Below are 27,380 nucleotides of genomic sequence, written 5' to 3' on the forward strand. Positions count from 1 at the left end.
TTGAATTTAATATTACAATGGTTAATGAAAAGACCTACAAGTCTTATAAAATGACTGGGGAACTTTTGCTTGACTCTGTGATAAGAAAAATCTAGAATTGTTTCTTAGATAATATAAATAATTTCAAAAATTCTACCGAATCTTTGTCTACTTTAGTTAAATCTCATTGATTGTTTCTTTGTAGTTTTAATATAAATAATTGAAGTATATGTACATGCTCAAGGTCTCAAACATCATGATACATGGACTATGAGGTTCTAAAATCGAAAAAGAAAAACGTTAATACAACAACTCCAGATAATCATAGATAAACTAACCACAAGAACAGGCGAGTGATTATATATTCTCAAGGATGTAAGAATTTGTCATCTCAAGGAAAATAGAGTTAATATGCGAAGATATCTTTTGAACGGGCATATGAGATCGGATTGTGATATAAATCTTGGCAAATCCGTGTTTTAAAAAAATTATTTTTTTATATGTTTTAAATTATTTTAATATATTAATTTTAAAAATATTTTTTTAAAAATAAAAAATATCATTTTAATGTATTTTATTATAAAAAATATTTAAAAAAATAACTATAACTACATTTCAAATCAAAAAAAATTCTGAAAACCTGTTCGCTGGGAATTCGTTCTTATGCAGCCTTGGAATTTGACTTTGATCATTTGAGATTTCTTGTCGTCCTTACGAAGATTTATTTATTTGCATTTGAACCTATCACAGGTAATTTTTAGTTGGTTTTACGAGTTATCATAAATGGCCGTGTGTTAATGCATTTTTACTATTCAAGATGGAGGCAAGGCAACAGCTATATTTGAAGCTGTGAAATTAGTAAGTTTCACAAATAAAAAATCAATTATAGTAGAATTTGTTTCTTGGTTAATGGAATACTCTACTATTTGTTTTATGTTTGCAAAATCATTTATTTGATAAGGTAATTAGGTTATTGTCAGGAGATGTTTAAGAGGATAATAATAATTATTTTTTAAAATATATTTTATTTTAAAATATATTAAAATAATATGCTTGCTAGAGCTTTTATATCTGGTCATATCAATTTTTTTTTATATATATAATAAAATTCTGGCCCCTGTAATTCCCCTATATCCATTAATGCATGCCAATTTCCCCATCAAATCACTTGTCCTTATTAAAATTTTAACTTGAAAACAAACAAAAAAAAATCAAATTGATTTTGAAAGAAATAGAAGGAACATTACTACTACAAGATAGAGTATCATTCGGGGAGCATTTGTTTTTTCATTACAATTTTTTTATAAAGTGTTTTTTTATTTTAAAAACATTAAATTCATGATTTCTTAGATTTTTTTTATGATTTTAATATTTCAATATTAAAAAATAATTTTTTATTTTAATATAAGTAAAAGTACAATTGATTTTCATGTATTTTTAATTAAAAAATGCAAATAATGAGGTTTTGTTTTTCTTTGACGCTGCGTTGACCAAACAGAATCACACTGACTGTCCCCTGCGTGAGATAAGAATTGGAATACACACGCACAAGTGACGAGGTACCCGTCGAGTCGGCAAGAGAAATGTGGGGTCCATGTCATGTCGAAAAATTAATTTGCCATTCATTTCCATTTCATTTGTTAATTTCAAAAGAAGAACAGCAGAGTTAAGCAACTGTTAGCCTTAACCACCCTGGTACAGAAAGAAAAGTAGCTCTGCCTTTGAAGATTTGACTTTGACCAAAAAACCCAGAGAGAGAGAGAGGGGAAAGTAAGCTCTTACTTTCGTCTCTCCTTCCTCCTGAAGAAAATTCTCACATATATGCTATATAGAACCCACGACCGGGTCTTGTTTAAACAGCTCGCCACTCCCTTCCTCCTCATCATTTGAGCTAAACAAAGGCTCCTCTCTTTCCCTGCACTTTTCTACAAACACTTGAAACTTAACTAAAGACTTCAATTCATTAGCTGTTTCTTGCTCTTTCCATCACAAGTACTGCTCATAGGTATGTCCTTGTTTATCTTACAGACAATGAAACTAGCATACTTGCTAATTTAATTTTCCATGAATTGTAGGTGTTGCTTAAAGTCTGAAACTTTTTTTCTGGGGCTGCTTAATCTGATTTCTTCTTCTTTTTAAGTGTTCTTGTTTTGTTGGAAATAGTAGCGATCTTAGAATAATAAGTCTCTTTTTGTTCTTTTATGGGTTTAATTCTGTTTGTGATTTTCTCTTGGCTTGTTTGGAGAGGAAATTAGTGGAAAAAAGCATTAGAAATCGAGGAGAAAAGTTTGAAATGATTTAATTCTTGTCTTCTTTGTCATCATTAAATAGTTTTGCTACTAGCAAATAGTTTTCCAAGACTTGATATAGGTTTTTTGATGTTGTTATTTCTTGATTTCATTAATGAACTGTATAGAATTCTTGATTATGGTATATTAAGTATGCTTGTTATAACGATGCAGGACTTGGGTATGTGCACAGGCTCTAAGAGTGATTTACCCCCCTTAAATCCGATCATGGAAGACAAATCTTACAGTCAAAAGGGAAGTCTCTTGTATAAATGCTCAGTTTTGCTCGAATTGTCTGCCTCTGATGATCTTGCTGGCTTCAAAATTGAGGTTGAACAGAAGGGTTTGGATATCGATGAGGCAAGCTATTGGTATGGCAGAAGAATTGGGTTGAAAAAGATGGGCTTAGAAGAGAGGACACCCCTCATGATTGCTGCCTTGTTTGGAAGCGCCCATGTTTTGAAGTATATCATTGAAACCGGCAAAGTCAATGTCAATAGGGTGTGTGGCTCGGATAGGGTCACTGCCCTTCACTGCGCTGTTGCCGGTGGTGCCGATTCGTCAGTTGGGGTTGTGAAGCTCTTGCTTGATGCATCTGCTGATCCTAACAGCGTTGATGGTAACGGAAATAAACCTGGTGATCTCTTTGCCCCTTCATCCAAGTGGCTGTGCAATTCAAGGAAGAAAATGATTGAGTTGTTGCTAAAAGGCGAAAGTTTAAGTGAAGATGAAGAAGAGAAACTGATCATAACGCCTCAGTTGGCAAGAGAGGGAATTGAAAAGAAAGAATATCCTCTTGATGTGACACTGCCAGATATAAACAATGGAATATATGGTACTGACGAGTTTAGAATGTACTCTTTCAAGGTCAAGCCTTGCTCCAGGGCATACTCTCATGATTGGACCGAGTGCCCATTTGTTCATCCAGGAGAGAATGCAAGGAGGAGAGACCCAAAGAAGTACCCTTACAGTTGTGTCCCTTGCCCTGAATTTCGCAAGGGAACATGCCAGAAAGGTGATTATTGTGAATATGCACACGGTGTTTTCGAGTCATGGCTGCATCCTGCCCAATATCGTACCCGGCTTTGCAAGGACGAAACTGGTTGCGCACGAAAAGTTTGTTTCTTTGCACACAAGCCCGAGGAATTGCGTCCTGTGTATGCTGCTACAGGTTCAGCAATGCCTTCACCGAGGTCAACTTCTAGTGCAGTGGACATGGCAACTCTGAGTCCGTTGGTCCTCGGATCATCATCTCTGTCGTTGCCTGGTACATCAACACCACCAATGTCCCCCTTGGCCGCAACCTCCTCATCTCCCAAGAGTGGAGGCTTGTGGCAGAACAAAGTTAGCCTTACCCCACCTGCTCTGCAGCTCCCAGGAAGTAGGCTAAAGACAGCTTTCTGTGCTAGAGATTTGGATTTGGAGATGGAATTGCTTGGGCTGGAAAGTTACTCTAGCCACCTCCAGCAACAGCAACAGCAACTAAGGGATGAGATGTCTGGTCTCTCCTCGCCCTCTCACTGGAGCAGTAGGATGGCAGATCTGAAACCTACCACCCTTGACGATGTTTTTGGATCTCTTGATCCTTCTTTAATGTCTCCAATGCAGGGAGTCTCATTAAAAGCAAGCACACAAACCCAGTTACAATCTCCAAATGGGCTTCAGATCCGCCAGAACATGAACCAACTACGTTCAAGCTACCCAGCTGCCAATCTCTCATCTTCTCCAGCTAGGAACCCCACTTCATATGGGTTCGATACATCCGCTGCAGTAGCGGCTGCTGTAATGAATTCAAGGTCCTCTGCCTTTGCAAAACGGAGCCAGAGTTTCATTGACCGCGGAGCAGTACCCAACCGATTTGGCCCCACTGCAGCTGCAAACTCTGCATCAATGATGTCCTCTAATCTTTCCGATTGGAACTCCCCTAATGGGAAATTGGACTGGGGCATTCAAGGAGATGAGCTGAACAAGCTCAAGAAGTCCGCTTCCTTTGGATTTCGAAGCAACAATAATCCTGCGACAACAGCTGCCAACTTGACAGCTTCACGTGTTGCTGAGCCTGATGTTTCTTGGGTTAATTCATTGGTTAAAGATGTCCCCCCTGCTGGAAGCCCATTTTTTGGTGCTGAGAAGCAATATAGTCGTCGTGAAGGAGTTCCCGAGTCGCTGCCACCATGGATGGAGCAGATGTACAGAGAACAGGAGCAGATGGTGGCATAAACGGCTATGCTATTTAGCTTATTATCCTGACAAATAAGTGTGCATTTAAATTTAGGAGAAGCAAAGTTGATGCTAAAGCAAACTGCAGATCAAAAGCAAAAGTGGAGCAGCAAGTATGCTCATCATTGAGAGACCAAGTGAGAATTAGGATAAAAATTAGGTGGAACAAGGAGAATTTTTTAATTATTTTATATCCTTATTTTTTTCCCCTCCCCTCTGGGAGAATGTACTTTATATTTCGGTGGTGGAAGAAGAGAGTAATTATTTTCTCAAATACTGCAATCCCAGTAGGAAAATCGGGTGCCATTTTCCTTGATGACTTCAGTGTAAACCTTAATATTAATAAAGATCTTGATTGTTCTCATGTATTCTTCTGGTTTATTGATATGTTTCATTGTAAACGTTACTTTGTTTCTTTCTTTGTTTTTTTTTCTTTCTTTCTTTGACAGGAATGGCATCTGTGTTCAGAACTTAGCCACAGAGCTGCTTGCTCATGGTACAGTCTTGCGAGCAACTTGAGTGTTGCAGTGTACACTAGCTACGCCATCCTTTTAATCTTCCAATTACGTAGTTCTTCCATACATTTCAAGCCATTATTGGGTGACTCTGGGTTTTATATTCCTATCGTAACTCCTGAAGTGCTCTAAAGAATGTAGTTACTATCATATCTTTAGTGTCTTGTATTATGTGTTCTGAATGCCAAGATTGCCAGGACTCGTGCGTGGCAAGAAGGTTGAGAATGACGAATTTCGATTCAAGCCGTGAAACATTAGATCTCAATGGAAAACAAAGGCTTGGATTGCTGAAAGGAATTGGTGGTTTATCCATTTCATGAATTTTTAGCTCATACACCAGACTGGGCTTGGTGTACATCTAGTTTCTCATGGCTGAGCAAGGAGCTTCAATAATTATTTTTTTCTTGTGTAAATCCTTCTGTTACTGCCTCGAAACACCTAAATCAGCTTGTGATAAATCAATTATCTTTCGCAACAAAAGAAAATCGCACGTCAGAATGCATGAATACATGCTTCACCTAAATTTTGATCAATGATGTTTTGCATTTAGTTGAGATAAATTACCAGAATTTATAATTATGTTTGAATTATAGTAAATTAGCATTTACTTGTTGCAATTAGGTAGATTTAATGCAATTGAACATGAATTATATGAAATTTTAATTAATTATGCTTTAATTATTTACGAGTTAATAGTTAGTAAGGTTTAAACCTTACTCAAGTTAGAGATTAGATAGGGTTTTACATATATTGTAGGTATTATTTAAAATTTTAATTTTAAAATTTTAATTAAAGTTATTTGTGATTTAATAAATATTACGGTTTAAACACAATCTCTATCAAATAAATCATGGTTTCTAACCGTGATTTATTTTTTTCATGTCATATTTAATAACCTTGACAAGTATATAATTTTCCTATTTGATGAATACTTTTTACATCTATGATATTTTAACAATTCTTTTAATGTTATGCGCTACTAATAAACGAAAATACCCTTTGTTCAAGTTATCCTTCGATCCATACAAGAAATTTTTACAGATCGAGGAGTGATTGACTTTTCTTTCGTTTTCCTTGAGACTGTATCCAGGAAATTTCTCCTTTAAAGTTGAGAAGGACATGAAAGCTGGCTTCGATTCAAACCATGATAAGACGTGTGAGTCCCACATCTTTCACCTCTGCATTTCTTGGTCTCTCAGCAATGGAAAATATACGCAAGGTGCTGAGTTGTGTAGCCAGAACCGCCCATGAGCTTTATTCTCAACCATACATTATTTTCCATCATCCTGAAATTGAAGTTTCTGCTCTCCTTCCTTTGTTATTATACAATAATAATTTGGCCGACCACAGACGTTACTGATGCTTCCACCTTTTGGATATTGTTTATTGAAAAGACGGAACACCACAAAAAATCCACCGAAGAGATCCTTCTTGCCCCTTGCATCATTGCATGCATTATCTGTATTTGGGCTAATTTGTTGGGCCTGAGTCTATTGCCGGCCTGCCAAATCATGTGAAGAAAATCTGCATGGCTGCTCACCTTTTTAAAGAGATCCATCGCCGAATGGAATTTCCTTCCGAGGAAAAATCACCAAGCCGCTTCTTTCAAGAGTCAAGAGAACGATAAGCAGTTAAAAACCGAGCCTAGCAAAATTTTAATAGATGAAACAATTTCTTTATTGTGTAAGTCACAGTGCCTGCCATCAGGGTCCGAATACCTTTCTAGTCCTAGACTTTTCATTTCGTTTTTTCAAGTATTTAATTCTGGATAATCAACATTTTATGTAAGATTAAAACTGAATAGATATATGATCAGGTATATACAATTTAATCGTTTTATTGTGAGTTTTCTTTCATATTACTATCTAGATTCAAACTCATCAAGAGACAGTTAAACAATGAGTTTTTTTTTTCTTTGTAGATACATTCGGATGCTGGTGATTTCTCATATCTAATTATAAAAGGTTTTGTTCTTAAAAATAAAAAAAATTAGTAAAAATACCTCAATTTTTTTAAAATTATTCGCCACCTGAGAAAACATCTAAAGAGTAACAAGACAACTTAGTTTCATAGCAATCATAAATGAAGTAAAAATTTTTAAAGAAATTGTTTTTGACTGCAGAAGAAAGTCTCTCCAAATAAATCTCAAATGGAAAAAAAAATTTATTTGAGCCAAAATGCATCCAACTCACTTTCCTAATCCATCAAAATGCTTCCAAACATTCCATTAGGGGCTTCTTTCAAGCCCACCTAACCCAAATTCGTTGAATTTTATCAGAGATACTGTGTGTTTATTACGAAGTGAACAAATTTTCTTAGCTCGACATCAACACATAACTAGTATTTAACTCACGGTTTACTTAAATTTTTATTTAATATATATATATATATGTGTGTTATTTTATTTGTTTTTTACATAAAAAATTAAAATACAAATTAAAATTTTTATTAAAATATTAAATAAATCAATAATCATCTATTTAAATAAATAGAAAAAAATATCAATAATAACTTAAAGATAAATTTAAAACATTAAGAGATAGATATAGATCAAGATGTTCAATCTTGTAAAATAAAACATCTACCCGGTTATATTTATTAAAATTAATAAAAAAATAATAGAAATAGAAACACATACGAAATAAATTGAATAAAAAAAGAAAAAACATTTTACGTAGGACCAAATATATTGCAAATATTATCTAAAAAAATATTTTTTATTTCTAAAAATAAATTTAATTTTTACTAAAAAAATAAATGATCAAAATAACATCTTCAAAAACAACACAAATAATTTTTTTTAAAAAAAAAACTATTAAAAAAAGTCTTCAAAACCCATAATATAGGTCATTAGATTGAGATAAACCGATTGAAAAGAAATTGAAGATAATTACAAAATTATTTTAAAAATAAAATGAAATGATATGAAATGATAAAATCATAGAAGAAAATGAGCGAAAAAAAAGATGTCAAACCGCATTAATTTTTTAAAACTATAACTTAGTTCATTAGATCGGAAGTACTACAAATAAAAAAATCATAAAATTTAATTTTTAACAAAAACAAAAATATCTAAAAATTAATTATTTAGTATTGGATGACTCTTATGTGCCAAATTAATTATTTAGTATTGGATGACTCTTATGTGCCATCCAAATGGCCTGAACACCACTTACTCATTAGAGCACAATCAACATGCTCTAATATTTTTTTGAATAAAAAATTAATTATTTAGTAAAAAAATAACAAAACACTCCTATGCCTATGAAAATTACAAAAAAAAAAATGAAAATTACAAAACTGGATATTTTTCGACGGGCCATCACGAGCAGAACTGAGTAGATATTGGAAACGTATCTGATGCATGTTTTATGCAGGTCTAGGCTGACACTATCTCGAAGTAAGCGGATATGATTAAGCCTTTGGAGTCATTGAACTGAAACAAATAATTGTGTGCTGTATGTTCAATTGGTAAATTACTTTGTTTCAGAAGCAGCTGTGGAACTGAAATACCTGCAAGACAAGACAAAAAAAAAAAAAAACTCAATTTGCATCTAGATCTCTCAATTTGCCTGAAGTTTTCATTTTATGAACCCACGCATGCATAATTCATAGTCGCATTAATGTTTTCTTTTGTATTGCCAATCTTGTTTAAGGTTTCTTCCTTAAAAATACACCTATGATCCTGTGTGCAGTAGCATAGGATTTAGCCGAGCACAGTTTGAATTACCACCCATCAAAAGAAGAATGGATGGCTCTTGGTGGGTGGGATTCAGCCTGAAAACGTCAGTGAAGCTCTTTCTATCCTCAAACCCACGGTGTTGTTAGTAGTGGTGTTTGTGGCTGTATGACATTAATTAGGATCAATCATGACTAGTGTCGTTTATGGATGCTGTACGGTTCTGTACTGCATTGATTGGTCATGAGGAAAAAGAATTCGTTCCTGATTGCCTGACTTGAAATCTGATGTGCATTGAGCCATTATTACTATGAGATCCATGGAGTTCATTGATTTGAGGTGAACGGTGTGAATGTGGCATAGGTCAGTCCGAGGCTGAAATCCACGCTTTTGAGAGGCAGCTCGAAGTGTATTTTCTGCATATTTTGTGGTAAGCCGCCTCCGATTCCCCCCCTTCCCCACAATGTTTTGTTGATGTGGCAGAATATATTTCGTTCCATTGAGGTGTCAAGGATTAGGAGGATACTTGATGCTTGATGATTCTGTTAACTGAAGGGGAGCCCGACCTCCATTTTTTTTTATCCATCTCAATATCAGAAATTCCTTGTATCCTGAGTTGGTGGTTAGTGCATAATGGAACAAGGAGCATGTCTGGGAGTGAATCTATTTATATGCCATAAAACTTCTTATATATATATATATTTGATGAATTATGGCGAGAGAGAGGGAGGCAACAAGCCAAAAGATATAGATTTTCTATCACAATACATCATATAGTAGTAAACTTTCCGTGTCCATGTTTCAGCATAACTGGCTGAGATTAACCATCCGCGACACCTATTATCAAATAAGAAAGAGAAAAAAATGCGGGGGAGAATGGTTGTCCCCAGTGACTGAAGACAATGTCGACAAATTGTCAGAAGTTAAAATGAATGGTCACAAAGAATCTTGGCTTGGTTGGCTTCACCTTGATGCCTAGAAACATTTGGCTTCTTCACTCTGTTTTCTCTGGTCCATAGAGCTTGGGATCTGTTTGATAATATAAAACATCCCCAACGTCACTAACATAGTGATCTTGTTTCATGCTTCTTATAAGTGTTCCCAGCAAGTAAAACGGAAGAGGTCCAGATTTCTTTGGTTCTCGGTAGTACTTCCCAAGTACAGGCTTAGCTGCTTCTGTCTGTAAGATCAAAATGAACAATCATTACAATAGATCCAGAAGAAAGTGAACCACCTAAACAAACATAATAAAGTATAATTTCACTTACTGCTTCGACTAAGTGGTAGTGGGGGATTTGAGGGAAGAGATGATGAATCACATGGGTCCCGATATCATGGTGGATGTTGTTAATCCATCCATAGTCACGGTCAAGGGTTGTAAGGCCTCCTCTCAGATAGCTCCATTCCTATTGGCAGCCAGAAAGTATAGACTATAGATATTAGTTTAGGAAATTTAACACCACTAACTTTTATATCTAGTGGAAAAAATAGACAATTTGGTAGGAGAAAAAAAATGACTGGTGAATATTGACAAGAAATGTAAGACCAAGGCTAAGGAGATTCATCTTCCCACCTTTCCACGATACCAAGGAAGTTTCTCATCATGTCCATGGTGATGCAAGTAAGTGACCAAGTCCAACCACATGACAAAAATCTGCATTTATAAGCAAATTCGATCGTATGAATATAGGCACAAAAGAATAATTGAGTTGTAGAAATTATAAAAAATGGTAAAGAGATAGGTAAACCAAGAACTAAACCTACCCAATAGGGAATGCCATAGAGTTTAAGCATTTGGACAGGACCCATTACAAAGGATAAACAAGCAACCAATGCTGCCATTGCAGTCCAGCAGGCAGTTGAGGTAATAACATCTTTCCTCTCATTTGGGGCAAACAAATCACTGTCTGGATGGAAATGAGAGCCCTTCTTTCCTGGACTTCTACTCCACTGCAAGGTCATTGAAACCCGTATTATGTAACAGTTATCAGTCTATCAAAAACTCTCCTAAGGTTAATCTTTAGATTTGGTTAACGAAGATGCTAAAGGCTTACCAGATAAACAGGGTAAGCAAGCATAGGGAAAGGCAAAGTGAATCTCAATGTTCTTGTGACATTATCCAAACTCTTGTATATTTTCTCAGGCAACTGCAATAACAATAACAATGAGTTCCAAGTCTGAAAGCAGAGAAACCAGATTGCTTGAAACAAAGAGGTCACTGTTCACAAAAACTCACTGGTTGCCACGATTCATCATTCTCAACATGTCCATGGTTTTGATGATGGGTTCTGTGGCTAATTCTCCTGTAGTGATCATCAAAGTTGCAAGCATATCAGATGGTATGAAATAGATAAATTCCATTAAAAACTAAACAGGACACTGAAATACTTGGAATTTAGCAGGATTGCAGGAACTAACCATCCATGATAAGGAACAAGGATTAAAGAATGAAGGAGATGACCCACTACACTATTCAGCTTTGGATTATTTGAGAAGCTCCCATGACCACTGCATATTTATAACGAAACACCATCCACATTAGAAACATAAAGCAAATGCAGAACTAAAACACAAGCAAAGCTGCAGATCTTTAATGTTCAGTAAAGAATTGGCCATAAAGTTCTATACTGAAAGCAAATTAAAACGGAAAATAAAAATTCAAATTCAAGAAACAGAAAAAACATGAATTTACCAATCATGGCCAAGAACAAAGAGAGCCCAGAACATGGTCCCCTGAGCAAACCAGTAAAGAGGCCAAACAACCCAATTGTTGAAGTAAGCAGCAACAACAGCCAATCCACAAACCACAGCAACATCTCTCACGACATAGCTCATAGATCTCCATGGATTTTTAACCCAACAATGCTTTGGTATAGCAGCTCTGATATCAGCTAATTTGAAAGGTGGTGGAGCACCAGGGTCGAAAAATTCACCTTCATGTTCATTAACACCCTTAACGCTCTCTCTTTCTTTATCTTCCTCCTCAATTACTGGAGCACTAACCGGAATAGCAACATTCAATGCCCAGTTTCTCTGTCTAGACCAACTAGAGACCTTGAAAGAAGAACCAAGATTGTAACTTTTGGAGACTGGAAGTTGTCTAATCTTTAAAAGATTGGTAGTTTTTGATGTTAAGCCAGTTCGGCTTTGATGGTAAACTCTAGGAAGGGGTCTTAGGCCACATTCTGATAAAACCCAGCTAGCCATTGAAGACCCAGAAGCAGAGAAGGCAAGTATATCCAATTCTTGCTATCTCAGTTCATACAAGAACATAAAATGAATGGAAGCCTAGTGAAAAGAAAAGGTACAAAATTTGCGAAGTTGATGAAGAGATAACAAAAGGCTTCTCTCCTCCACTGCCAGCTATAAAAATATCAACTTGTGCTGCTTGTAGCTTGTCCTCTCGTTTAAATGCGTCCATGTATATATACACACGCACCTGTGCAGGGGTTTGCTGTTTAAAGTATTATTTTATATTAAATAATAGTTATTTTTAAAGTATTTGTTCTTATAAATATATAAAAATAATATTTTTTATTTTATAAAATTTATTTTAAACATTATCATAGGTATACAATAATCTAAAAATATAAAAAATAAATAATTTTAAGCCCAAAAAATTTAAAGATTTCATAAAATACAGTTTCTACCGTAAAAAAAAAAAAGTTAAAAAACTAGGTTAAATGGATTTTTATTAAACGATGGACAGTCTTTTTTTAAAAAAAAATTCTTGCATAAATATAACTTCTATCATAAAAATTATTTACAAATCTCATTTTTATATGAAAAATGAAAATACGATAACTCCTCCAATCATAGATCCTGTAGTGTAATTGTGCTGCCACTATTGGGCTTCTGAAACAGTGGGGTGGCGTGTGAGAACAAAACTTCAATATTGACCCGCTGTGGTTTTCTTTTATTTCTTTGCGGACAATGGAGAATGACACGTGCGAAAGGAGAAGTAGACTGACGTGGTCAAATCTGGAATGTTGATAGTATATAGTTACCGACCTTTGTCAAGGTCGTCATCTTATAGAGTCAATTCATTTATTCTCATTTTCACTAGCTTTTCAACATAAATGAACTCTCTTTGATGTTTCGTTTTCTCATGTGCTTCACGCAACGGCTATTTTCTGGCACATGGACGGCAGCAACCAACCGGCCACTATTCGATTAGAAAGTTTTTCTTGATGACTTTTGTGTGTTCATTCATTAGATTTTTCAGTTTGTTCCAGTTTTTCCGACCAATTTAGGTCAAATAAATTGTTCGTGCGTCTTAGGTATTAGGTAATGAAAGCTGGCAAGAGCAAAGAGAAGATTTCGAAATTTCAATCAACTCAAGCAAGGAATTATTCACATTCCAATCTTTTATTGTTTTACCAATTCCTCATCTACGTCACGAGTGCGAACATTAAACCAGCTGCAATAGAAAAACCAAAAACTTAAACTATGTTAGTCTGCAAAAAAATTTCCTTCCTTACTATTTTTTTTTTAAATCCATATATTACCACATAATAAATGTATAAACATCCTATCCGGCTGCAATAGAAATCATTTCCAGTAATTTCATCACTGCCCATACAATAGTTTCTTAGTTTTACACTTCCAAAGGATTGATTTAGGTTGACATAAGGGGGGGAACCTAGAGAGACGGCATGCCATAGAGTTAATTCAATTTATAAGGATATCCTAAATCTTGATTTTAAGAAAAATAAAGCACGCAGGATGCATAGATATGGAAGGCATAAGATATTATACTAGATGTATGATCAGCCAATGTCCAATGTATTGTATTTTTTGTCTTTTTTTTTCATAAAAGAAAAAAATCGCTTAGATATGGATTCATTTTAACAAGGGTACCGACCACCCTTTAAAATAATATACTACTATATCTTTCCGACCAATGAGTTTGCTCCCACAATTCAATTTTCAGCAAGCCATACAAAGGTGCTCTAAAGTACACCAGCACCACTCAGGAAATTAATCGAATAAAATACGGTAACTCCGATCATTCTCAACTTTTTTTTTAAAAAAAGAAGCTTATTGATACTCGGAGAAAACGTGACACATAATGGTCAAAGAGGGCCCAGACCGTGCCCAAATGTCAACGGTTAATAATATAATAATATACTTTTTTATAAACTGCTCATTCATGCAGATGAAAATAACATTCGGTGTGAAAAAGGAAAAAAGAAATAACAAGATGCAGATGAGTTGCTTTGACTACTCAGAATATACACGAACGTATACACACGACAAAGTACCAGTCATCAAGATATGCAAAGAAGAAAACTGGTGTGCTGATGGTACCATCCGAAAACTTTAATGGATCGTTAAGGATATGAAGCAATGGCTACCTCATTGTCAACGGTGGGCTTTCTGGGAAGCCAGACGAATAATGTATCAAACCACCACTTGGTGGCAACAGATGATCAAATGTTCCACCATTTGCGTTTCTCCATTTGCTTGGCAAGTTCATTAGCCATTGATCCAAAGTTTTCAGCCCCACTCTGCAACTCGGCTGTACGCTCACTGAGCCTCTGTTATGAATAATATAAACGTGAAGGAAAAAAAAGACTAGGTCAAAGCAAATCACTACAAGAATTTATCCAAGGTGTATATTTACAATTAGAATGAGTGTTGATGGTGGTGATTTAATAAGTCTCCTTGGGCTTCTATCCGCAAGGTTCATGCCTGCTTTTAGGTTTCAGAATGCATGTTTCTAATTGTTTTGTTTAAGCCATTTCTGATGTAATTCTTTAAATGTCGTCACAGCAAGAAATCAAACTTCGACATTAAAACCAAATATACCTTGAGTACAGTTATTTAATCAGAAATTTTAACTGTATTATCCACTCCTCAGAGTTGCACAATTTGATGTGGGAAAAAAAGTTCCGTGTATTTAAGTTGGCTATGGTACCTCAAATCAATTTATTAACAATTCTCTTAACATTAAATGAGAGAATATCCAAAAATAAGCAAATGCTTGCCTCAATCATATGAATTTTTCAAGCATTTAGTTCAAATATGAGATACCATTAGATTGGGCTACGATCGCAGCCATTATCAGATGGTTCCCAAAAGGTGGGGCACTAATTCACTGTATTGCAGGTATCATTTTATTAGGTTAGGTGCAACATGGGCTAGAACAATTCATGGATGGTTCTTAAAGGGGAGGTCAAATTGTCAGGTCAAGTGGGGCCTAAATTGTTTATCCAAGTTTGGAGTTTGGTATATAATGACTTGCTTTCCAGATAACTTTATATCGAGGGCATAATTTCAAAATCTAGAGCCTTCAAGGCAACAAAAATTTCTTCCAGAAGACAGTTCATCCAACGAGTTCATAAAAGGGAACCAAAATTAAATCCATCACTACCTCAAGCTTCTCCTGGCGTTGTATGAGCTTATCCTTTGCACGTGCAGCTACAGCAGAGACATCCTGGAAACACAAACCACCAGGTCAGAAAATATATAATCCACCAAACACCAGCATTTTAACCTTTCATGTTGATTTACCTCCTTCCTATATTTAGCCTTAATTTCATCAGCTGTTTTGAGCTTTGGCTGTGAATCAGTACTTGCACCTTCAAATAATCTTTCCCTTTCTGTTCCCCTATCTGTAGAGCAACAAAAAAGTGTGGTTAGCATGAATTAGCAAGTCTACCAAAGTAGAAGATTTGGGGTACCTTTAGTATCATTCTTGCTCATCATTTCAGAGGAAGATGAGACAAATAGAGGCTCATCAATATCAATGTCATCTGCAGCAAACAGAAGCACAGTCAAGAAAAGGACCAGACAAGGAAATAGAGGAAGATTCTTGGAGCAGAGGGATACAGAACCTATACGAAGCTCCACAACTTTTTGGTCATCCACAAGGTCGATGGAAGGCTTTAAGAAAGGAGGGCTGGAAAATATGCCCTCTAAATGTGCAAAATTATTCTTACAAACTTCAAAAAGATCTACATCGTGCTCTGCCATGCTTCCTTGGAACCCCTTAATCAAACCACCTAAAATTCCAGAGGAAGCACCCTGTGGCCACAGAAACTATTTACACAATACCATAAAGTTTTGGGCGAAAAACAGAAAGCCTGAAATTGAACTTCAACCTGTGTTATCTTCTGATTGGGAGATAAACTGATAGTGGCATCAGCAGCAGCTGTAAGTAGTTTATCATGAAGGCTAGGCAACGACTCTGGAATCCTAGAATTACCAATTTTTTGTAAAATTGTAAACTGTCTTTCCCATCAAAGTTCCAGGTCATAGGTAAAAAGATAAACAACACACCCACAAATAAGAGTGTGGAGAAGAGAGAGAGACCTGAAGTCATTTTCACAGGCCAAAAGAGATATAGCAGCAAATTCACACCCATTTACCTATAAAACAAAAAATTATCAATCCAAGTTAGATATCTACATGCCAAAACTTTAGTTGGTTTATGGGGCTTAAATATATATCAACATTTAACAGAAAGCGAGCTAAAGTTTATGTTCCATAGCTAACCATGCATCATTAATAAGTTCTAAATAAGTGAATTTTAAAGCAGTACAATAATCATGGCAAGGAAGTCAAAAGTAAGAATAGGTGCAAGCCATATAGAATCAATAAGTAAAAACAGCAAACGAGTTTCTTGTACTGCCCCAAAATCTGGAAACATGAAATAGAGTAGCAGTATATAACACTTCCATCAACTTAAATATTTTCATATCATTCCCATCGTCTTAGTTATCAGGAGCTGTTCCGGTCAGTTTGAATGTTATGCATCATTTATCACTTGATTGCTCAAGCCCACATTTCCTTCCTCCTTATACCAGGATCCTGCAACCTATACAAGCACTAGCAATGATCTAGTCAATCTCAATGCTCTGTTGACTAACCAAGTCCTTATTATAGGCTCAAAGAATCTGTAATTTGTGGGGTTTATGATATTTCATTTTAAAAAACAAGATATCTTGCTTCATTTCAACTGTCACTCATCTCTTGTTGGGCCAGTATGAAACGCGATCATGTCTAAGTTGGATGAAGACCTATTAAGTAAAATGGCCAATATATTAATATAATCAAAACATGAAATATGTCCAAGGCTAATCATTTAGTGCCTGATTCTTAACCTGTCTTCCCTGCCTATTCAATCTGGTTGTAGCTTTTTTCACCAGTCATTTCAAGATCTATCTCAGTGCAATTAACTCATATACATCTCATTTTAAAACACCTAATATTCTTCTAAATTATATTTTAAGCAATTTTACAGTGGATTTTCCATGGTGCCAAAATTTATAGATCTCTCTCTCTCTCTCTCTAGACCAACTGTTGCCAAAATAAAAGGAGGAAAAGGGAGAAGAGGATGCCCTTCATTCCTGCATAATGTATCAGATAGGAAAAAAGTGCAGCATATCAGTAAGTTTCATGTAACTAGTCAATGAAATTTGCCTGTAAGATTTACCAAATCTAAGGTCCCATTTGGTATGACTTTTGCAAATTAATTTAGGCTATTTTTTCACTTTTGACTCAGAAGAAAAATCATAAATATGTTTGGTTAGAAATAATTTTTACCTTAATTAAAAAAAATGTTACATAATTGATTCCAAAATTTCCTTTAGTTGAAAAATAAGAATTTTAAACTTCTAACTTACTGATTCCATCTCATACCTCCTCCCTTCAAAAAAATTGGCTTCAAGTCATTTTTCACCCATCATACTTCCAAATCAAATTATTTGTCATGAGTTATTTATGAAAGATAACTTTTGAATTATGACTTTAAGTTAATTGCAAGATTTTCTTTCTTCAATTATCAGAAGATGGTAAAAAAAACTAAGCGATTCAGAAGATTGTAAATCAGAATCCATGTGCTGGAAATATAACATGATGAAAATAAATTCTGGTTCCAATAAAAAAAAATCTAACCAGAATAATCTGCGCATTTTCAGATGAACATATTGTCTTCTCCATATTAGTCTTGAAGTTCCACCTTAGGATTGACATTAAAGAGCTTTCTCCAACCACTTCAAGATCTGGTAAAGATCTGCAACATAAATTAGCTTCTATATGAAAACTGATTGCTTGAGATAAATGATTTACTAAGATTCATTGACGATCATTTTCCACTAAGAGTTATAGTTACCTGAGAAAGCAAATGAAAAATTGCAACATCAATTAAACAAGAGAACTATAATGAGTACTTTACCTTATTTCAATCTCTCCAGTCTGATAGAGTAAAATGACCCCACAGTCTTTATCATCCTTCTTGAACTGTGTACTCCAACAGCATGGTTTCATGAGATTTACCTTTCGAATAGGATTAATGTCCACCTAAAATAAGAGAGTTTTACTAAATGGAAAGTGGAGGTACAGATGGTGAAACCAAAGACTGATGCAAAAAAGGGCACCTCATTCAAAGAGTACAAATCCAATGCATCCTCACAACAAAACAAAAGAAGAAAATTTTTGACTCTCTGCTTAAAATGGGAAGCTTTGGCAGAGGCCTCGTGGTCAACTTTAAGTGAAGCACTTTCACTGCAAGCAACATCTGGGACAGGTTCACTTTTAGCTTCGCTTTTCTGAGATGAAATAGATACATGTTTTCCACTAGACATTTCGGAGATCAAGTCATCACCTTCTGCATGGAGAAAGTTTTCAGAAATCCATACAATTCGAAGGCAGCAATTAAATACATCCACGGCCCAGTTGTCAAAAATACTTACCTATGATATACAGTGATGGTGAAGTCAGTTCCTTTTCAGATTTTATTGATTGGGAGCAGAGAATACCACCAGTGTTGCCATCTATGACAACAGTATGGGCATCTTTGGTCATAACAAACATTTCCAACCGTACATGATCTTCCATAGTTTTGGATTCAGTGTCCTCTCGATTATTTATTAAGTCACTAGAATCTGAAAACAATCTCACAGCCAGAGAAGTGATAGGTGAATTGGAGCCAGATAGACTGTCAGTAAGAAACAACACTGATGATGTACTAGTGTCGAGCAGTGCTACCTGAAACATCAAATTGAAACATCAACTCTTGAAACTAATTTGGTTGATAATTCAGCATTACCGATTAACAAAGAGAAAAAAAAAAAACTAAGCAAATGATTCCCACCTGGGAACAATGAAATCCCACAGCAAGTCTGGTTCCAAAATTTGCAAATTGCAGAGCATATATAGGAGAACTTAGGAAGGAAAATACAGCTGTACATTGAGGTCCATCCCCTTGGTCCAGAGTGTAGACTGCATAGATATTAAATGTTGAACTATAGACTAAAAAAGAAAAGGAACTTCAATCATAGTAGGCTGATACATAATGAAAGTACGTAGCTTTGCTATCATAGCAAAAAAACAAAAACAAAAACTAATAGGCTCTCCAATATCTCCTGTATCAGTTGAACAATTATCACTTTTACTCATTAGACTACCCATTCAAACCAAAACCACCATCTGATAAAAAGAAACAAAAGCTCAAACCACACCATATTTTTTTAACGGCGGACTGCATAGCACATGTTTGTTGTAAGACCAGTTACAAAGTTAAAAAGTAATGAACAATAAAAAGAATCTTTATAAAATAAAAACTCTGTTTTAATCTTTAGAAAGAAAAAAACCATAATTATCCATGAATTCTTCAAATAATAAAACTGAACTTAAAATAGAAATATGTAGCAGGGGTGGCACAATTTCTAATCAACCAAGCTGTGCTGACTGCTGATGGTTCTGATTAGATTAGCAAGAAGAATCAGTCCCCCCCCCCAAATATCAATCCTCGCGGAGAAATGTAAGACATTCTTAATAAGCTGTCCTATAAGTATTGTAAACTACATTATGGTGAAAATAGTTGGCCAAAGGTCAATACCTCAAGTCCATTCCTAGGCAACTAGGAGAGTGTAGAATGCCTCTTTCATGTTATTGAAAGATAGAACTGTTTTTCCAATACAAGTTCTGTTACAAAAGATTGTCGCGGACAAAATAGAAACATGTTGGCATGACTATCAAGTGGAAGAGGACTATCAGGGAAATACTACTTGCTTACACTGTGAAGAGCTTATTTCAGAATGGAACTCTGAAACTTAAAGGTCAAACTACGAGTTTTAGAGTGACAAAATGGAACCACAGGCAATCTGCTATACAAAACAAATGCCAGCTACTTGTATCTTTTTAGATCCATCTAGAGTCATAAAACTAGCTTATCAATATTATCTGATTGTTAGTAGTTCCTCAACCAAATTCTCAAACCCAAACATCTGAGAACTTTCTGCAATTTTTCTAAACTAAATTTGGAAACAAATAATTAGAGATATCTTTATACAGATAAAAAGTATACATAGGGCGATACCCTCTTTTTCAGTTCCCGTCACGAACTTCATAGTCATCTCATCAGCACTCCGTACAAGCTTATATAGACGAACCTACATACTCTCCAAGAGAGATAGAATTAGTAAAGCAGTGAATCTCAGTAGTCATAACGAAGCACTAAAAACAAATCAACTCTTACCATACCACGCTCATTGCCAATAGCTAAACTTAAGGTATCTGAGCAAAACTCCAAAGCAGATACTGATGCATTAGCATCAGCATCAGCGACATTGATACCTTTGACCTGCACATCATTCAAATTTTGGGCTATTGATCATTAATTTTAATTCAACAAGGGATGCCATGTCTATGGATTTTGAAAATGAAACTTGCAAATTTGTGAAAGTACTAACCTCAGGTCCTAAAACATAAATGAGCGCAAATGTTGGATAGGTGGCATCCCATATTTTTACAGTTCCATCTTGGTAACCTGCCATATATAATCTCTCAACCTGATACTTTTCTGCATCATAAAGTTGGCTGGGAACTCCACCAGTCAATGGCCAATTTGTAATTCTGGGACAATGTGTTGCTTGAAGTTTTCTAGAAGAAATTTCCTAATAAGAAGGAAAAAAATGAGAAAGAAAACATTTTATTTTATTTTTGGTGGCTGAAAAACAAGTTGGTCAAAGTTTTGCAGCTGAAACAACTCATTTGTCTCCTTGGTTGTTGGAAAGATTTACAGGAAAATGATTCTTGTGAAAACAATGTTGAAAAAAGAGCACAACTGGCATGTTTGGTTTCTAGAAAAGTTAGCATAAGGCAACTTTATGTTTTTCCCTATTAAAAGCAAGGTGAGATCTGAAGGAAACTAGAAACAATTTTTTCTTTTTTTTTATAGGCAATGATGTTCTAGCAAGAATTTGAGCCAAGAGAACCTATAGTCCATGGCAGTTCAATGGGATTCCAATGAAACATTTCTTGTGGAAAAGTATTTTTTGGTTGGAACCATTTATATTCTCAATAGCCAAGCACACAAGTGAAGGAAAACCATAGAAGATTTTGAATTCCTTTTCCTGTCAAGCAAATGGAATCTATCTATAGCCTCTGGGCTATGATTAAAAAGAAAGAACGAAAGAAAAACCTACAAAATACCTCAGAAAGAGCCTTTGAGAACTTCCCATCTCTAAAGACCAGACCAAGTTTTGCCAGAGTTAATTGTGGTTCAATAGTAGGTATGACCATAGGGTACTGTATAGAAGAAACATAATTCCTTTTCTCCAGCAGGGATATTGAGGAAGACAAGCCAGCATCGTTATAAAGATTCAGCTGTCCTGGATTCGTTAATATCAAAGTGCTAGAAGTTCCCATATCACCACCACTTGGTAAAAGAACCATATCAGCAAAAGAACCATTAAGAGTAAGATCAACACGCCTGGTGCATTTTAAACTTTCTATCCCAGAAGACCAATCAAGGCTCAAAATCTGTATAACATAGAGATGTGTTAATGCAAAGTGGGCACCATCTAGACTTAAATATTGAAAAGAAAGACTGACAGATCAGTTTATGATCTGATTAATGGATTTTAAGTCACTAAATTCTCGTGAACTCTAATATGGTATAATAATACATAAAAATCTAACATCCTAGCAAAAAAGGAGACTATCAAGTGCTAAACCAATTTTAGCTTCTTTTTTAAAAGAGATATCTTTCAGTCAAAAAATACCCTTCCTCATCTCAAATGTCTTTAGGTATTAATGATATACTATGCAATTATTTTTTCCTTTCTATGGAGAAAATAAATAAGCTCTTATCTCACTTCATTGATGAAATGATTCTTAAATCCCCAGTTGGGTGAGATAGGGTATCATGATAGGTTTGGGTGAGATAGGGTATCATGATAGGTTTTCATCCATTGGTATGAGAAAACAAATATGAAAGAAAACAACTAAACTGTAAGAAATTAATCCTAGTTAGAAAGCACACCGTTAGAGCTTCTTCAGATCCAATTGCATCACCACCATAGACAAATAGACGGCCACGACAGTCATTATGCGATCTGTGTGCAGACCAATGCAAAACAATGACAGGGAGTCTTCTGTCGCCTGTGGATAACAGCAGCTTAACAACATCATTTGACGATTTTGCAGCATGCATATCTTTAGCAGAAGTAGTACTAGATAGGTTCCACAACAATATATCTCCATCAACATAACCCACGGCAAGAACTGACCCATCAGTAGATGCCCAACAGAGGGCAGCTATCTCTTTCTCCAATGGCTGATAGTCTGATATATCATCAGAAAGCTCAGGTCCGGTGTCTTTGTGAGAATCAGCTGTTATTTTACATTTCAATTCAAGATCTTTATTCCCTTTAACTAGAACAACTTTATCTTCAGAGACATCCCAAATAATAATCAATCCATCCTCATATGCAATCAACACTCTGGAAAGAGACAGATTATTTGAAATGCGTGAGAACAGCATAAAAGAATTAGGTGCATTATAATTCACCTATTCCCTTATTTTATATGGATCTAGAACTCGTATGGTTAGATACATGCACACAACTTCAAGAGAAAGAACGATTAATTTAATCTAACGAAGCATACCCATCTCTTTCCATATTTGCAAGTGTCTGATTCTACATTTTCAGAAACATTTTCCGGTGCTAGTGTTTATAAAAGCACAAGCATAATTACTAAGTTACCAACCCTTACAGATGGTCCAGAGGCCAGTATCCAGTCCACATGCCTCTAGAAGCAGAGAATTATAATTTATGAATAGAAAAAAGTCAGCTGCTGGTGCATAGTAGATAAATCATAACCACCAACTCAACTTATTGAGATGCATGAGAAGAAAACCAATATTAGAAAAGAAAAAAAAAACATGAGGGAGGAAACTTAAGCAAATCTTGTCTTACTTGTTTCCTTGAGAAGAAGGTTGGGGTAGAACTCCTACAACAGAGCGATTTTTAGGTGATGACATCCCAGATGCATCTGCAAAATGAAGCAAACGTTTGGCACCACATGGTAGCACAGAAATAAATAGGTGAAAGCACATAAAGTAAAGAGAGATGGAGACATAAGGGATGGGGGGTTGGGGGGGAGGTCAAGGCAAAAAAAAATGAACAAGACACCAGTCACTTTGCAACTGTGCTAAACCATAATCATCTACCCAAAAAGAAACTAAAACAAAAGGTGATCCTTCAACAAGGGATGGAGTAGCAGTAAATAAAAAATAACTAATGCAAAAGAGGTTTGAAGGGAAAATGTTCACTTAAACCTTATCAAACCCAACTTAAAATGAAATCATTACCAGCTGCTACATCTGCAGGAACATGGTATGGCATTGGTACAAGTTTAACTTCTTCAGCATCATACTTTAACACATACACCATCCCGTACTCATCTCCAACATACATGTAACTTGAGCAAAAAATAACAGAGAATGCAGTTATGTTGGACTCCCATTGTAAAGAGGAAGCAATCCGTCTTTGCTCTAAATCCCAAACCTGCCAATATTGATAACCTATTAATACACAAGCTATATGATTCCTAGTACGAGAGCAGATTTCAACATAAGCTTGCATAGCTACAGGAACCATACCTGAATCTCATTTTCATTTGACACGCTGACTAGGAAACCTTGATTTTGTAGAAACTGTCAAGAGATGCAAAAAAATGATCAGACATTCTCTGACATTTGATAAATAAAATAAAAAGGATGGCAAATAGCTTTGTTGAAGCATATAAAAATCACCAGTTTCCAAAGATCAAAATATTCAAAAAGCTTACTGCAGGCAACACATTGTACAAATTTATTAATCATGCCCCTTTTATCATATTTGAATAACCAAATTACAAAATATGTAGAAACAAGTAATCAGCATGTACGAGAAAGAAATGGGGGGAGATTCTGATGAAGAAAAGGAAAAAAAATGTCTACACACATGTATATTCATGTGGTATTCTGTTAAGCTTTAAACAATCAAGTATGCATATGAACTGATATCATAAATTACCAAAGAAAAGAATTAGTTGAAGCATATAAAAATCACCAGTTTCCAAAGATCAAAATATTCAAAAAGCTTACTGCAGGCAACACATTGTACAAATTTATTAATCATGCCCCTTTTATCATATTTGAATAACCAAATTACAAAATATGTAGAAACAAGTAATCAGCATGTACGAGAAAGAAATGGGGGGAGATTCTGATGAAGAAAAGGAAAAAAAATGTCTACACACATGTATATTCATGTGGTATTCTGTTAAGCTTTAAACAATCAAGTATGCATATGAACTGATATCATAAATTACCAAAGAAAAGAATTAGTTGAAGCATATAAAAATCACCAGTTTCCAAAGATCAAAATATTCAAAAAGCTTACTGCAGGCAACACATTGTACAAATTTATTAATCATGCCCCTTTTATCATATTTGAATAACCAAATTACAAAATATGTAGAAACAAGTAATCAGCATGTACGAGAAAGAAATGGGGGGAGATTCTGATGAAGAAAAGGAAAAAAAATGTCTACACACATGTATATTCATGTGGTATTCTGTTAAGCTTTAAACAATCAAGTATGCATATGAACTGATATCATAAATTACCAAAGAAAAGAATTAGGAATGCATCAATCAAACTGAAACGACAGGAAGAGAAGAAGGGACAAAGGTGCAATTTACTCTCCACATTTGAACTTACAAACCTCCAAGTATTTAAAGGGTGATTGCTTTGGAGAGACAAGAAGCCCTTCAATGTTATTACCACCAATCACTTTTATTCTGCCATCCCTGCACCAATTAAAGAACCGGGGGTAAAAAATCAGCAAGAAACCTCGTATTGATTCCTTCTAATGCCTGCATTTTAACTTTTCCAGCTTCTCTGCCAATCACTCGATATTCAAAATACGGAAAATGCAAGACATTTCATTCAGTAAATCAAAACTGTCAGTTCACAAAACAGCATCAAACATACTTATTTAATAGAAACTAGAACAATTAAGGTAATCGCGCAATACCCGATTGTTATGACTTCGAGAAAAAAAAATGGAGACTCACAGTGTTCCAATTGCTAAAAGGCTTTGAATGTGATCAAAAGCTAAAATAGAAGCAGTAGAAGGGATCCCATAGTGAAGAGCAATCCGTGGATTTATATCTTTAGGTGTCAATACTCCCTTTGACACATTATCCTGCACCTGATTAAATTAGCATGCATAAACCGAGTCGTTAATTCCAATAATTAGCACTTATCCAATAAACTAAGTAGCTTAAAAAATGAATTTGCGCACGAATTCCTATGATTATATGGATGACATTTCCTTTGATTAACGAAGTTAATATATGCATCGAAGGATTAATTTGCTATATCAGAGCAAAATTTTGTTTCGCAGCCGGATTTATTGTAAAAGTAAAAAAGAAATCAGTACCTCCGCGGGTTGCGGTTGCGTTTGCGGTGGTGGTTGTTGCTGAGGTGGAGGTGGTTGTTGTTGTGAGGTGTTTCTTTGAAAGAATTTGGAAAACATGGTGGATCGACGAGGGAGATGTTCTCTCTTCGTTTCGAATTCAAATTATCATGTACTAATATGACGATCAGAAGATTTTCATCGGTTTTTTTTTCCCCTACTACGATGAACGGTCACACGGAGCCGATGACTGGTTGGTCTGTTCTTTCTTAGGCGAATTTTTGCCTCGTAGGAAAATGGAGGCCCACAGCTAAATGGCCTGATCCAGTGGTTAATTTGATAATTTCTCCGTGATTCCCATTTTGTCCTACATGGCATGCATTATTTCGGAATTTTGCAAAAAAAAAAAGTGGACATCACAGCATAATCTTGCTGCAACCTGCAACTGATGAAGGTAGGTTTTTCTTATTTATTAAGATTGAAGAGAGTAATTGATCGAAGACGGGGTGTAGCTCATCTGGATATTCCTAACTAATTGTATATGGCAGAGCAAGGATATCACTAGAAAAAACAAGAATAATGTTATTTCAATCTAATTTATTTAGTTAGGTTCTTAGTTTATTTTTTACAAATTACTAGTTTAAGTTTTATAAGTTTTATAAATTTTAAGTTTTATAAATTTTATATTAGTTTCAACAATAGCCAATCCAATCTAATGTAGTATCCTCGAAACTCCCAGAACCATGCAAGAAACGGGAAGGATGGAGAGAGGAACATAGCATTGAGCAATTAGACTTCTCCTTCTATTATTTTTGGTTATAGAAAAATCACTTTCACATAAATATGTGTTCCGTCCAAAGGAAAACAAGGGAGAAGGCTGCATCCTCTGGTCTCAGATTAGCTTGGGCTTTAGGAAAGTGGAGATAAATATGTTATTTGTACAATCTCTATATACTTTCTTTCATGCAACTCGCATCATCGCATGTGATATTTTATCTTCGCCAGGTCAGATGTCTTAGGGAGTGCCTTGGGCCTTCTAGCCTCCTCAAAAGAAAGGCCTGGTACAGTTAGGCTAGATTTGGGCCTTTACTGCAGCCTGTTTCCGGAGCCCAACTCACAATAGGCTCACTTATGAGACCACGATGAAGTCACATTTTAAGGGTGTTCGGTTGAATTACAATTTTTGTAAATTTTTTATTTTTTTAAAAAATAAATTTATTTTTGTTCATTTCAATATATTAATATCAAGAATAAATTTTGAATATAAAAAAATATTATTTTAATACTTTTCTAAATAAAAACACTTTAAAACAATAATTTATACCAACTTCTTAAATAATCCTTTTATATTATAGCTTTGCACAAACTTGATCTGAATATCTTGGCTTTTATTATTAATTTTAAATTTTGCATCAAGTCTACACAAATATTTTTCTTATAAATTATACTTATATTAAAACAAAACAATGTTTTCATGTAGAAATAACAAAATTATAGATTTTGCTATTTTATTTATTATAACAGTGGAAAATTTTTATTTTAAAAAAAGTTGTTTTTATATTTTTTTTCTTTTTATATTTTATATTTTAATCATTTTACACTTAGCCTATTTATCACTATTTTTTTATTATCTTCTCTTTTTTTAATTTTTTTTAGTTTTTCCCCTTTTTTTCCCTATATTTTTTTTGAAAAAAATATTATTTTATTATTTTTTACACTTTGAGTATTTAACATTCTACACTTGGCCTATTTATATAATTTTTTATGTTCTTATTTTTATTCTTCTGTAATTTGTTTTTAATTTTTTTCCTTTACATTTTTTTTAAAAAAATTATTATACAAAAAATAAGGAAATAATATTCCACTATAACAATTATAATATTATTCTATTTTTCTGCTACGCTAAAAACTAGTTTGATATCTTTTATGTTTTTATTAATGCATATGATCTTTACTATATATTTATTATATATAAGTACCAACTTTTTGATTTATAAT

General features: G+C 34.7%; 3 protein-coding genes across 4 annotated transcripts; 1 reads left to right on the forward strand and 2 right to left on the reverse strand.

Annotated features, from left to right (window-relative positions):
- Positions 1-1,711: 1,711 nt before the first annotated feature.
- On the forward strand, positions 1,712-4,855 carry LOC133697286 (zinc finger CCCH domain-containing protein 29-like). Its single transcript, XM_062119763.1, has 2 exons — positions 1,712-1,984; positions 2,442-4,855. The coding sequence occupies exon 2, from the start codon at positions 2,451-2,453 to the stop codon at positions 4,485-4,487; it is 2,037 nt and encodes a 678-aa protein (XP_061975747.1). The 5' UTR covers positions 1,712-1,984; positions 2,442-2,450; the 3' UTR covers positions 4,488-4,855.
- A 4,555-nt stretch (positions 4,856-9,410) lies between these two features.
- On the reverse strand, positions 9,411-12,087 carry LOC133696046 (omega-3 fatty acid desaturase, chloroplastic-like). Its single transcript, XM_062118064.1, has 8 exons — positions 11,374-12,087; positions 11,100-11,189; positions 10,918-10,984; positions 10,736-10,828; positions 10,446-10,631; positions 10,255-10,335; positions 9,950-10,087; positions 9,411-9,861 (listed from the first exon to the last, which is right to left on the reverse strand). The coding sequence occupies exons 1-8, from the start codon at positions 11,886-11,888 to the stop codon at positions 9,676-9,678; spliced, it is 1,356 nt and encodes a 451-aa protein (XP_061974048.1). The 5' UTR covers positions 11,889-12,087; the 3' UTR covers positions 9,411-9,675.
- A 1,705-nt stretch (positions 12,088-13,792) lies between these two features.
- On the reverse strand, positions 13,793-25,690 carry LOC133697213 (uncharacterized). Of its 2 annotated transcripts, none has more exons than XM_062119639.1 (23): positions 25,407-25,690; positions 25,039-25,175; positions 24,687-24,771; positions 23,578-23,631; positions 23,287-23,482; positions 22,892-22,967; positions 21,955-22,414; positions 21,123-21,452; positions 20,381-20,584; positions 20,167-20,271; positions 20,008-20,080; positions 18,781-18,908; positions 18,380-18,674; positions 18,065-18,291; positions 17,863-17,987; positions 17,583-17,700; positions 15,999-16,054; positions 15,788-15,881; positions 15,521-15,710; positions 15,368-15,439; positions 15,198-15,298; positions 15,058-15,120; positions 13,793-14,221 (listed from the first exon to the last, which is right to left on the reverse strand). In XM_062119639.1, the coding sequence occupies exons 1-23, from the start codon at positions 25,500-25,502 to the stop codon at positions 14,114-14,116; spliced, it is 3,393 nt and encodes a 1,130-aa protein (XP_061975623.1). In that variant the 5' UTR covers positions 25,503-25,690; the 3' UTR covers positions 13,793-14,113. The 2 variants fall into 2 exon arrangements, with proteins under 2 accessions (XP_061975623.1, XP_061975622.1); XM_062119638.1 differs by having other exon boundaries at positions 18,065-18,294; positions 25,407-25,689.
- Between the last annotated feature and the right edge of the window lie 1,690 nt (positions 25,691-27,380).

The sequence above is a fragment of the Populus nigra genome, chromosome 6 (assembly GCF_951802175.1).
Source record: "Populus nigra chromosome 6, ddPopNigr1.1, whole genome shotgun sequence".
Classification (NCBI taxonomy): Eukaryota; Viridiplantae; Streptophyta; class Magnoliopsida; order Malpighiales; family Salicaceae; genus Populus; species Populus nigra.

What these genes read in the sequence shown, in the direction of transcription:
- LOC133697286 (XM_062119763.1), top strand. Translation starts at nt 2,451, where the DNA reads ATGTGCACAGGCTCTAAGAGTGATTTACCCCCCTTAAATCCGATCATG.
- LOC133696046 (XM_062118064.1), bottom strand. Translation starts at nt 11,888, where the DNA reads ATGGCTAGCTGGGTTTTATCAGAATGTGGCCTAAGACCCCTTCCTAGA. An exon ending in TTGCTTACCCTGTTTATCTG is followed by an intron (nt 10,632 to 10,735) that starts GTAAGCCTTTAG and finishes ATGACCTTGCAG; the next exon opens with TGGAGTAGAAGTCCAGGAAA. An exon ending in ACTACCACTTAGTCGAAGCA is followed by an intron (nt 9,862 to 9,949) that starts GTAAGTGAAATT and finishes TTGATCTTACAG; the next exon opens with ACAGAAGCAGCTAAGCCTGT.
- LOC133697213 (XM_062119638.1), bottom strand. Translation starts at nt 25,502, where the DNA reads ATGTTTTCCAAATTCTTTCAAAGAAACACCTCACAACAACAACCACCT. An exon ending in ATTTGTACTCTTTGAATGAG is followed by an intron (nt 17,988 to 18,064) that starts GTGCCCTTTTTT and finishes CTCTTATTTTAG; the next exon opens with GTGGACATTAATCCTATTCG. An exon ending in AACGCCAGGAGAAGCTTGAG is followed by an intron (nt 14,222 to 15,057) that starts GTAGTGATGGAT and finishes TATTCATAACAG; the next exon opens with AGGCTCAGTGAGCGTACAGC.